The 13,112-nt window shown below is 42.1% G+C and overlaps 1 protein-coding gene across 6 annotated transcripts in view; it reads right to left on the reverse strand.

Moving 5' to 3' along the window:
* Positions 1-13,112, reverse strand: part of LOC140483959 (nuclear receptor subfamily 2 group C member 2-like) — a 223,988-nt gene that overhangs the window by 82,407 nt on the left and 128,469 nt on the right. For all 6 annotated transcript variants that reach the window (XM_072582824.1, XM_072582825.1, XM_072582826.1 and 3 more), the window contains one exon: positions 11,811-11,932. In XM_072582824.1, the coding sequence (XP_072438925.1) occupies positions 11,811-11,932 (122 nt within the window). The remainder of the gene's footprint in view (positions 1-11,810; positions 11,933-13,112) is intronic.

Here is a 13,112-nt window from a genome sequence, read left to right on the forward strand (position 1 = left end):
ATGTAGATGCATCTGGTATTTTTACAAAAATCGGCAATCATCCAATCCAATCTTTCTTATCACCAGGATCTTCTGATCAGCATGAATCTACGTTTTACGCTTGATGTGTCATGATTCACCTTCACTTCATTTATACTTGCGTTTATCTTACTTTGCTATTATTGTCAGACTTAAGCAAACTAAACCTTGCCCTAGAAGTGTGTTTGAATATTACTTGTAAGGGAAACCTTTTGTGAACTGTGGCAAGATTTTACAAGAGAACAGAAAATTGTCCAGCCTGTGACAAGGAGAAACATGAAAATAATAACCTAGCTTAATACTCAAGGAGTACTTTTTCAAAAATTCATTTGTGGGTCTTGGATGTCGCTGTCTGGGTCAGCATATATTGCCCACTCCTAGTTGCCCTTGAGAAGGTAGTGGTGGTTCACTATCTCTTGAACTACTGCTGTCCATGTGCTCTAGGTTAACTCACAATGGTGTTAGGGAGGGAATTCCAGGATTTTACCCAGCTTCACTGAAGGAATTACAACATCTTTCCAAGTCAGAATGATAAGTGACTTGGAAGACTTGGTGGTGTTCCCATGTATCTGCTGTCCTTATCCTTGTAGATGGAATTGGTCATAGGTTTGGAAGGTGCTTTGCAGGGACCTTTGGTGAATTTCTGCTGTGCTTCTTGTAGATGGCACACATTGCTGCTGCTGAGCATTGGTGGTAGAGTGAGTGGATGCTTGTGGAAGTGGTGTCAAATCTCCTTCTGCAAGAAACTCTTAACTATGTGTCCACTTCTTTCTGCAGCACTATATGATAGCGTGGTAATATCACAATATGATTGTTCTTACTAAAAATATTTCAAACTGCTCTGCAATGTTGCTGTCTACATCTGCATAGCAAAAATACCTTTTATTATAAATATCTCCATGTGCTCTTAGGGAAATTCCTCTAACAGATTCTCTCTAAACCTTATAATGACTCTTAAACCTTACAATAGGACACAGCTTTGATTTACATTCAGTTCATTTCTATGTGTTAGAAACTCCTCAATTTTTAGGTCAGTTGTTCATTGAGCAATTTACTGAGCAAAATACCCCTTCTCCAATAATATCTCCACCAGACATAGGCATATCATTTCTGTAAACTGATTCGGAGGTATGTCAGTAGCTAAAAATGTATCAGCCTTCATTGGAAATCTTAAGAGAGCACCTGCATTATCTACTGACTTATAAATTTTGATCTTGTACTGAAGCCTAATTGTACAATTTGGTCGTCTTTGCTCAATCACTTTGTGCTTTCTCAGCTCTTCCTTGCTGTCAGGTGTACTCTTATTGATCTGTACTGCAAGTAACTCAGCCTAGTTTAACTGTCATTTCTTTGGCTTTGTACAGCAAAACTTAATTCTCTCCAATTACTATTAATGACAAATAGCAAAATGGACATTAAAACATTCAATTCCTCTAGCTTGTTCTGCTATTTAATAAAGTCATGGTTGATGTATTATAGTGTGTTCCTGTAGTACTAACTTTACCTCACACTAGAATACTGTTATTCGAATAACCAGTAACAAATAACTAGTTTGTTTCACAGTGGTTTTGCAGAAGGGAATGCGACTTCTGGATTTCTGAGCATTCAACAATTCAGCAATGCTAAAAGTAAGTTGTGAAGCTTTGGCTTTGTACTGTAGGCACTGAAATTACATCTTCAGCCTTATTATTCTCAAATTCTATTTACTGTTTTCCTTGATCTTTTACTGAGGACAATTCTTAATTTTCCTGCTTAACACCTTCATCAATTTCCTTTCCCAAATCTATCACATGCACCACTTAAGGATTTCCCAGTACCTGAACTAGCCTTATCTTTACTACAATCCTAACTATGACATAGAGTCATAGAACATAGAACATAGAAGAATACAGCGCAGTACAGGCCCTTTGGCCCTCGATGTTGCGCCGATCCAAGCCCACCTAACCTACACTAGTCCACTATCCATATACCTATCCAATGCCCGTTTAAATACCCATAAAGAGGGAGAGTCCACCACTGCTACTGGCAGGGCATTCCATGAACTTACAACTCGCTGAGTGAAGAACCTACCCCTAACATCAGTCCTATATCTACCCCCCCTTAATTTAAAGCTATGCCCCCTTGTAATAGCTGACTCCATACGTGGAAAAAGGTTCTCACTGTCAACCCTATCTAACCCTCTAATCATCTTGTACACCTCTATCAAGTCACCCCTAAACCTTCTTTTCTCCAATGAAAACAACCCCAAGTACCTCAGCCTTTCCTCATAGGATCTTCCTACCATACCAGGCAACATCCTGGTAAACCTCCTCTGCACCCGTTCCAGTGCCTCCACATCCTTCCTATAGTATGGCGACCAAAACTGCACACAATATAGTTACTAGAGATGTACAGCATGGAAACAGACCCTTAGGTCCAACCCGTCCATGCCGATCAGATATCCCAACCCAAGCTAGTCCCACCTACCAGCACCCAGCCCATATCCCTCCAAACACTTCCTATACATATACCCATCCAAATGCCTTTTAAATGTTGCAATTGTACCAGCCTCTGGCAGCTCATTCTACATATGTACCACCCTCTGCATGAAAAAGGTGCACCTTCGGTCTCTTTTATGTCTTTCTCCTCTCACCCTGAACCTATGCCCTCTAGTTCTGGACTCCCCAACAGCAGGGAACATACTTTGTCTATTGAGTTTAATTCAGATAAATGCGAGGTGCTGCATTTTGGGAAAGCAAATCTTAGCAAGACTTATACACTTAATAGTGTGTTGCTGAACAAAGAGACCTTGGAGTGCAGGTTCATAGCTCCTTGAAAGGGGAGTCGCAGGTAGATAGGATAGTGAAGGTGGTGTTTGGTATGCTTTCCTTTATTGGTCAGATTATTGAGTACAGGAGTTGGGAGGTCATGTTGCGGCTGTACAGGACATTGATCAAGCCACTGTTGGAATACTGCGTGCAATTCTGGTCTCCTTCCTCTCAGGAAGATGTTGAGAAATTTGAAAGGGTTCAGAAAAGATTTACAAGGATGTTGCCAATGGAACATTTTTTTTCTCTTCTTTTAAGCTCTCTGGTTGTAACCGATTTTCTCTCAGACATGATACTTTGAGTAGAAATGCTACCATCTAAAGTGTTTGCAGCTACTATTGCACTGGTGGCATCTAAATTTCCAACTCCAAGACTAAGATCTTGATGGCCACGGACTGGATTTGGCTGAAATCTTGAACACCAACCCAAGAAAATCTAATAATTTCATTGTATCATTTTCAGGGTAGTGCTTTCATCACAGAATTCTTTCCACATCAGTTTATTGCCTTTCCTGAAGCCCATGGTTTGGCCTTTGCTGAACTTCAGGCCTCTACTGAACTTCAAGTTAAGTTATGCCTTTTAAACTTTGTAAGTTTATCTGCATTCATCAGCTGATAAGGAAAGGCAGAATAGGCTGGAGTGTTTTCTCTGAAGCATCAGAGGCTGAGGGGTGACTACAAAATCATGAGGGACATGGATAGGGTAAATAGAAAAAATAATTTCCCTGGGATGGGAAGAGTCCAGAACTAGAAGGCATAGGGTTAGGGTGAGAGAGGAAGGATTTAAAAGGAACCTAAGGGACAACTCATTCGCACAAAGAGTGGTCCATGTATGGAATATGCTGCCAGAGAAAGTGGTAGAGGCTGGGAATAGGAATAGTTTAGAGGGATAAGGGCCAAGTGCTGGCAATTGGGATGAGATTAATTTAGGATATCTGGTCAGCATAAATGAGTTGGACCAAACTGTCTGTTTCATCTGTAAATCTCTACGACTTTTTCTGGCAGTTCATTCCACAGACAAACTGTGTAAAAAGATTGCCCCTCATGCCTGTTTAATTCTTTCTCCTCAGACTTTAATAAATATGCTCCCTAGTTTTAGGGAAAAGACCTCATTTTATCTATGCCCCTCAGAATTTTATAAACCTCAAGGAGGTCACCCCTCAACCTCTTAGTCTCCAGTGAAAAGTTAAGAGCTTTTCCGGTTCAGTTTTATAAATCAAACGCGCCATTCCCAGCATGGTCTTGGTAACTCTTTCTGAACCCTCTCCAGTTTAAAAATATCCTTCCTTTAACAGGTCGACCAGAACCACACACTAGAAGAGGCCTCACCAATGTTCTATACAACCTCAATATGACATTCCAACTCTTACACTCAAAGGCAATAAAAGCAACATGCTAAATGCCTTCTTAACCATCCTGTCTACCGATGACGCAAATTTCAAAGAATTATGTACCCGAACCCCTAGGTCTCTGTTCTATGACACTACCCAGGGCCCAACCATTAGTTGTATAAATCCTGCCCTTGTTTGTTTTACCAAAGTACAATACCTCACACTTATTCAGATTAAACTCCATTTGCCACTCTTTGGTCCATTGACCCAATTGATCAAGATTTTTTTTGTGTGTCAGAGTCCTACAGCACGGATACAAGCCCTTTGACCCAAATTGGTCCATGGAGGAAGTGAGGAATGCAGAGGCTGGAGATCAGAGCTAAAAAATGTGTTGCTGGAAAAGCGCAGCAGATCAGGCAGCATCCAAGGAGCAGGAGAATCAACATTTCGGGCATAAGCCCTTCTTCAGGAAGGGCTGAAGAAGGGCTTATGCCCGAAACATCGATTCTCCTGCTCCTTGGATCCAAACTGGTCCATGCCGACTAAAATGTATGCCCATGCTAATCTCATTTCCCTGCATTTACCCCATATCATTCTAATCCTTTCCTATCCATGTATTTGTCCAAATGCTTTTTAAATGTTGTTAATGTACCCGCCGCAACCACTTCCACTGGCAACTCGTACCATATCCGTATATCCGCATATCCGTACCACCCTATGGAAAAAAAGTTGTCCCTCTGGTTCCCTTTTATTCTTTCCCCTCTAACCTTAAACAGATGCCTTCTGGTCCTCGATTTCTCAACCATGGGGAAAAAAAAACTGAGTGCAGTCACCCTATCCATACCTCTCATGATCTGGTATACTTCTACAAGTTTCCCTGTCAGACTCCTAAGCTTAAAAGATTGTGCAATCTCTCCCTATAGCTCTGACCCTTGAGTCCTGGCAATATCCTTGTAAATTTCTTCTGCACTCTTCCCAGTTTAATAACATCCTTCCTATAACAAGGTGACCAAAACTAAACACAATACTCCAAGCCTCACCAACATCCTATACAGCTGTAACATAACTTCCCAACCTCTATACTCAGTGGCCTGACTGATGAAGGCTAGTGTGTCAAAAGCCTTCTTCATTGTCCTTTCTACCTGTGACTCCACTTCCAGAGAACTGTGAACCTGAACTCCAAGATCCCTCTGCTCCACTACACTCTTTAAGGCCCTACCATTCACCGTGAAACTCTTACCTTGATTGACTTTCCAAAATGCAAGACCTCACATTTATCTATATTAAACTCCACTTGCCATTTCTCGGCCCACTTCCCCAGCTGATCAAGGTCCTGCTGCAATTTCTGATAGCCTGCCTCACTGTCCACAATACTGCCTATTTTAGTGTCAGCAGCAAACGTAGTGATCATGCCTTGTACATTCTCATCCAAATGGGCCCAGCACTGATCCATGAGGCATTCCGCCCATCACAGGTCTCCAGTCCGACAAGCATCCTTCCATTATTTCCCCGTGCTTTCTACCATCAAGCCAATTTTTTATCCAATTTCTCAGCTCGCGTTGGATTCCATGTGGTCTAACCTTACAAAGCAACCTACTGTATGTAACCTGATCAAAGCCTCACTGAAATCCATACAGACTACGTCTGCCCACCATACCCCCCACCCACAACCCTGTCCTCATCAACCTTCCAGGTCACTTCATCAAAGAAATCCAAAGAAGTCTTAGTGGAAAAGGTTTTCTAACCACTATACCCCCAAATTTTGGTATAAACCACAAACTTACTAAACATGCCTTCTTTATTCTCATCCAAATCAATTAAAAATGACAAACAGAAGTGAACCCAGTACTGATACCCATGGAACACTGCTGGTCACTGGCCTCCAGTCAGAAAAACAACCCTCTGTATCCTCCTGTTATGCCAACTTTGTATCCAAAAAGCAAGCTCATCCGGGATCCCATGTGATCTAACTTTATTAGGTTGTTCTACCATGCAGAACCTTATGAAAGGCTTTACTAAAGTCCAAGTAAACAATATACTGCCCTCATCAATCTTTTTGGTTACTTCCTCCAAAACCTAAATCAAGTTTGTGAAACATGATCTCCTTTGCACAAAACCGTGCTGACGATCTCTAAGCATTTCTTGTCTCTCCAAATACATGTAAATCCTCTTTTAGAATCACCTTCAACAACTTACCCATCACCAATGTCAGATTCACAAGTTCCCATACTTCTCATTACATCTTTTATTTAAAAAAACACACGTCAGCCACCCTGCAGTCCTCCAGCACTTCACCCTTTTATTGTAGATGATAAAAGTATTTATGCTCGGGGCTCTTCAATTTTCTCCCTAACCTAATCTATTTTGATACCAGGGATATGATCTTTGTTCTGTTGTGTGGGTGTACGTAATGTGTAAAATGCATTGAGTAGCTTGTTATGATAATTAAATGATTAATGATCTTGGCTACTTGCTCAGAGCAGGAGCTACTGGCCTCTCTGTGAAGGGACTGACCTTCCTAAATGATGGTTATGCAGCTGTGGCCATTTTTCACACCAAATGTTTTAAACAAACACTGAGAACACAGTGTGTTTGTTTAAAATTTCTTCTGCACTCTTCCCAGTTTAATAACATCCTTCCTGTAACAAGGTGACCAAAACTAAACACAACACTCCAACGCAGCCTTACCTACATCCTATACAGCTGTAACATAACTTCCTAACCTCTATACTCAGTGCCCCGATTGATGATCCTCTCTCTGCTTCTCTTCCAAATGGAAGCTGCACTGCTTTCGGTGTTTCACAGCCTCTCCTGTTGGTCCTCTAACTTAGAGAGTGCACCCACCATCCTTATTTTAAAAAGCCATGGTATTCTCTGGTCACTGGTCAGTTAAAAATTCATGTCAGGTTTGACTTCCCAATAGGGTGTGGGCCAGGATTTGTGATTACTCCAATGTTGAAGTCCTGATCCCCAAAAGACAGACCTTCAGGAGATCTCAACAGTTTGTCAGAAGCAGACTTCCAGATTTCCAATGGTGGGATTTTAACCCAAGTCCCCAGTACATTAGCCTGGGGATTTGGGTTTCCAGTCCAGTGATATTAATGTACCACCTCCTACAAGTTTAGGAGACAATGAATGAAATTGGCAGTAAATGTCAGTGGGTGACAGAGGGGTAAGGATTCATAGAATCCCTACAGCGTGGAAACAGGTAATTTGCCACCGACCTTCCAAAGAGTAACCCACCCAGACCGGTTCCCCTATCCTATTACTCTGCATTTACTCCTGACTAATGCACCTAACCTACACACCCCTGAATGTCATGGGCAATTTAGCATGGCCAACTCACCTAAACCTGCACATCTTTGGACTGTGGAAAGAAATCCGAGTACCCGGAGGAAACCCACATAGACACGGGGAGAATGTGCGCACGCCGCACAGACAGTTGCCCGAGGCTGGAATCAAACGCAGGTCCCTGGCGCTGTGAAGCAGCAGTGCTAACCACTGAGCCACCACGCCACCCATTCAGAGTGTAGATTGAATTGTGATATGGCAATAGGAATGAACAGCAGAGGGATAGGGAAGAACGCGAGTTAAAAGATTACGTTATGGGACTGTAGGAGACAATTTATTGGGAATCAGAACGGATAGACTGAGCAATTGATAAAGCTTTGTGTGAAGACCTTATTCCGGACTTCACCCATGTACAACATGGCGCTCGATTTCTCCATGGAGGTTATTCTCCATTTCTTGGACTCAACATAAAGGAAAGCATCTTGCTTTATCCAATCCATTAGATCTTTGCTTTATCTTCTTACCCTCATGTTTTCTTTCTTCCTTCAATCTGCTTCCTTTCCCTTCCTATCTACACTCACGTTTCATGCGAACGCTCCCACTTCCAACCTTATAATGGAGGGCAGGTCATTGATGAAGCAATTGAAGATAGTTGGCTCTAGGACACTACCCTGAGGAATTCCTGCAAAGAAATCATGGAGCCGAGATCCCTGAGCTCGAACAACCACAAACCACCTTCCTATGTGTTAGGTATGACTCCAACGACTGGAGAAGTTCCCTGACACCTATTATTCCTGTTTAAACAAAAGCTTGACTATTAGTCTGCTTTAATTTGAATCATTAAGATTTAAAGTTATCTAGGTGAGCTGTATCACTAACCACATGGTGGACATAGCTGGTAGTTGTGACAAATGTTTGCACCAAAAGGTCCATGATGACATTTTCCACCACACATCTGAACTGTCCTAATCCTCTTTAGATTCAGGATCATAGTAAGAGTCATACAGCACAGAACCAGACCCTTCAGTCCAACCAGTCTATGCTGTACATAATCCAAAACTAAACTAGTCCGACCTGCCTGCCCTTTTGGCCCATATCCCTCCAAACCTTTCCTATTCACTTACTTATCCAAATATCTTTTAAAAGTTGAAATTGTACCCACCGCTTCCTCAGAAGTTCATTCTACACGCAAACAACCCTCTGTGTAAAACATTGCCCCTCATATCTTTTTTAAATCTTTCTGCTCTCACCTTAAAAATATGCCCCCTAGTCTTGAAATTTCCCATCTTTGGGAAAAGACCATTTTAATTTCTAAGTTCTCATCATGTGATGCTTTAATTTCCTTTTTCAGGAAGCATGCAGTTCATTGCTTTGCCAAATAAAATTCCCATAAGATGCTTCAAGAACTTTGTTAAGGTTACAAGAACATAAGAAACAGGAGCAGGAGAAGACCATTCAGCCTTTCAAACCTGCACTGCTATTCAATTAGATTCCCTGTAAGAGCATAACAGCATATGAAATAGTAACAAGTATGCTATTTGGCCCCTTGAGCCTACTCTGCCATTCAGTAGGATCATGACAGATCTGACATTACACACATCCACTTTCCTGTCTTTCCCCATAACCTTTTATATTCCTTCTGATCAATAATCTATCTGTTGCAGCCTTAAGTATACACAAGCTCTCATGGCAAGAAGTTCCTACAACTCTAAACCTTCGGTGAAGAAATTCCTCCTCATCTCAGTCTTAAATTGACACCCTTTATTCTGACACTATGCCCTTTCATCCTAAACTGTCTGATGAGGGGAATATCCTCCTAGCACTTACCCTGTCAAACCCCTTAATAATTCTATATGTTTGATTGAGATCACCTCTCATTTCTATAACCTCCAGTGAATGGAGTCCCAACCTTTTTAACCACTGCTCCTAAGACATCCTTCTCTATATCAGGGGTCATTCTAGTGAATCATCTCTGAACTGCCTCCAATGAAATGATATGTTTCCTCTTGCAACACCATTTTCTTACACTATCCACACATCACCTGATGTAGTCAATATGTACATAAATAGACGGAAGGATCCTTATGCTTTGTTAAACAACATTACGATTTGGCCTGCTATCTTCAAGAGATATCTTCTGTGGAGATAAGGTTAGGTCCCTCTGTTCCCATTATTTATCGGTCTTAGAACAAAGAACAAAGAAAATTACAGTACTTCAGTCCTCCAAGCCTGTGCCGATCCAGATCCTCTATCTAAACTGCCACCTATTTTCTAAGGGTCTGTATTCCTTTGCTCCCTGCCCATTCATGTAACTGTCTAGATACCTCTTAAATGACATTATCATTCCCGCCTCTACCACTTCCGCTGGCAACTGTTCCAGGCACCCACTACCCTCTGTGTAAAGAGCTTTCCATGCATAGCTCCCTTAAACTTTTCCCCTCTCACTTTGAACTCATGTAGTCCCCCCCCTCTGGGGAAAAGCTTCTTGCTATCCAAACTCTCTACACGTCTCATGATTTTGTAGACCTCAATCAGGTCCCCCCTCAACCTCTGTCTTTCTCATGAAAATAATCCTAAACTACTCAACCTCTCTTCATAGCTAAGCACCCTCTCTACATCCGCTCCAAAGTATCCACATCCTTTGGTAACGTGGTGACAGAACTGTCCGCATTATTCCAAATGAGGCCAAATCTATGTCTTATACTGTAACATGACCTGCCAACTCATGTACTTAATACCCCATCCAATGAAGCAAAGCATGCCATATATGCCTTCTTGACCACTCTATTCATCTGCATTGCCACCTTCAGGGAACAATGGACCTGAACACCCAGATCACTCTGTACATCAATTTTGCCCAGGGATTTTCCATTTACTGTACAGTTCGCTCTTGAATTGAATCTTACAAAATGCACCACCTTGCATTTGTCTGGATTGAACTTCATCTGCTATTTCTCTGCCTAACTCTCCAACCTATCTATATTCTGTATTCTCTGACAGTCCCCTTCACTATGTGCTCGTCCGCCAAACCTTGTGTCATCGGCAAACTTGCTTACCAGGCAACCTACACCTTCCTCCAAATTATTTAAGTACTTTTTGTCTACTTCTTTGCCTAAATGCACTCTCAAATGTATTACCTCATATCCATCAGAACTAAGTTTCATTTTTCAGCCCAATGACAAAATCGCTAATACTTCAAAGTTTGGGAGAAGATTTGTAGCTCGGGTGCTCGTTGTTGTGATTCTGTTCGTCGAGCTGGGAATTTGTCTTGCAAACGTTTCGTCCACTGTCTAGGTGACATCCTCAGTGCCTGGGAGCCTCCTGTGAAGCACTTCTGTGCTGATTCCTCCGGCATTTATAGTGGCCTGTCTCTGCCGCTCCCGGTTGTCAGTTCGAGCTGTCCACTGTAGTGGCCGGTATATTGGGTCCAGGTCGATGTGTTTGTTGATAGAGTCTCTATCCACAGACTCTATCAACAAACACATCGACCTAGACCCAATACACCGGCCACTACAGCGGACAGCTCGAACTGACAACCGGAAGCGGCAGAGACAGGCCACTATAAATGCCGGAGGAATCAGCACAGAAGCGCTTCACAGGAGGCTCCCAAGCATTGAGGATGTCACCTAGACAGGGGACGAAACGTTTGCAAGACAAATTCCCAGCTCGACGGACAGAACCACAACATCGCTTATACTTTCCTGATGAAGGGCTTTTGCCTGAAATGACAATTTTCCTGCTCCTCGGATGCTGCCTTTTCCAGCACCACTCTAATCTAGACTCTGGTTTCCAGCATCTGCAGTCCTTGTTTTTACCCATTTATACATTCCTGCCAACTAAACTTTTCTTCCTCATTCTAAGCATGACTAATTTTTCTATTACCATGAAACTTCTTAATCACTGAGATATACCACGAATAGTGAGGGTCCCAGTATCAATCCCTCAGTTTGGGGTGGTGAAACAATTGTCCAGCACTAAAAACACTCATCCTTTACATCCTATCACTCAGGCAATTTTAGATCCAACTTGGCATTTTCCTTTGATTCCCATGGGTTTTAATTTGCAAACAGACTGCCATGTGAGACAAAGTAAAAGATATTGATAAAATCCTTGTGATTACATCAATTGCAGTACCTCTCTCCCCACCTTAAAAAATTCAATCAAATTAGTCATTACAAATCTATGGCTGATTAATCTGTACTTTTCCAAATGCAGATTAATGCTGTCCCTTGAGTTTCTCCCAACAGTTTTCCCCCCCAAAGATATTTTTGCTGGTGGTACTTAGTCAAACAATCATTTCATTCTTTTTTTTTAAACAACAGTACAGTTCTCTGGCATCAGGATGAGTGAACTACAAGGCTTACCCTAGAGCCTGGAATGCTGGAATCGATCTGGCCCAGTGCATGGACAGGAAGAGAAGTCTGGAGGCAGATTCACAGATGTAATGGACATTCAAGTACTCAGGCATCGGGGTGGGCATGGTCAGCTGTTAAAAGAAAACCATGCTATTATTCTTCATTGCCCCTTCATGCCACAACTGCAAACCATAATGTATAATAATACTGAGATAGTTTGAGAGTTATACATTATTACACAACATGTATTACTATTTACATAATCGAAACACACTATTATGCTGAATAGATTTAGATATTTTAAACAACCTGTTCAGAAATATTATGACACATCTCTGGAGTAGACGGGACTTTTACCTGGGTCTACTGGCTCTGGGGCAAATACACTACCAACCACCACAACAGCCAGAACTGAATAGGTCTAAAGTGATGTTGAGTTAGTACATATAACTCATTTTAAAAAATCGCTCCAGTCCAAAAGAAATCAGACAGGATTCATGTTGTTTTGACTGCCTGATTTCATGGATACAGCTAAGTTTATAAAGCTTTTCTTTTAGTACCTTTCTCACACCTGAATCATGAAAATATATTTCACAATAGGAGTGGAAACAGAAATTGTTGGTCAAAGTCAGCAGAGTTAAAGATTTTCATCTGGTGACTCTTCAGCAGCTGGGAAAACCTGGTATTTATGCTGAAGACAAGGTTGTGGGAGAAGGGTGAAGGGGTAGAAGGGAGAGGTGAGTCGATAGGTGGAGATGAAGCGCAGAGGGAGAGATGTGAAATAGGTAGGTAAGTAAGGGCAAAATGGATGGCAGGACAGGACAGAAGAGAAGCTGAATAAGTGACTGTTGGTAGTCTGTGCTGAGACCAACCCATGTAATGTGATAATTGGCTTGAGAGCAGGAGACTCAATGTTTTTTCTCCTCTTGTCTACTCCCTCCCCACTTACATCCGGACTTCTTGTGACACTATATCAGTATCAGAGTTTCACATTTGCAGGCTCCAGCTGCCTCCTCTTCGCCACAGAGATCAAATCCCTCTACACGTCCACCCCCCTATCAGGATGGTCTCAGGGGTTTCTGCCTCTATTTGGAAAAAAAGGGCTGAACCGTCCCCACTCACCACCACTCACTTCTGCCTGGCTGAACTTGACCTCACTTTGAACAAAAACTCCTTTAACACCTTTCAATTTCTTCAGGTCAAAGGCATGGCCACGGGTACACAAATGGGCCCCAGTTATACCTGTCTTTGTGACCTACATGAAACATTCCTTGTTCCAATCTTACTCGGCACCATCTACCCCACAACTTT

This window comes from Chiloscyllium punctatum, chromosome 12 (assembly GCF_047496795.1).
Source record: "Chiloscyllium punctatum isolate Juve2018m chromosome 12, sChiPun1.3, whole genome shotgun sequence".
NCBI classification, from domain to species: Eukaryota; Metazoa; Chordata; class Chondrichthyes; order Orectolobiformes; family Hemiscylliidae; genus Chiloscyllium; species Chiloscyllium punctatum.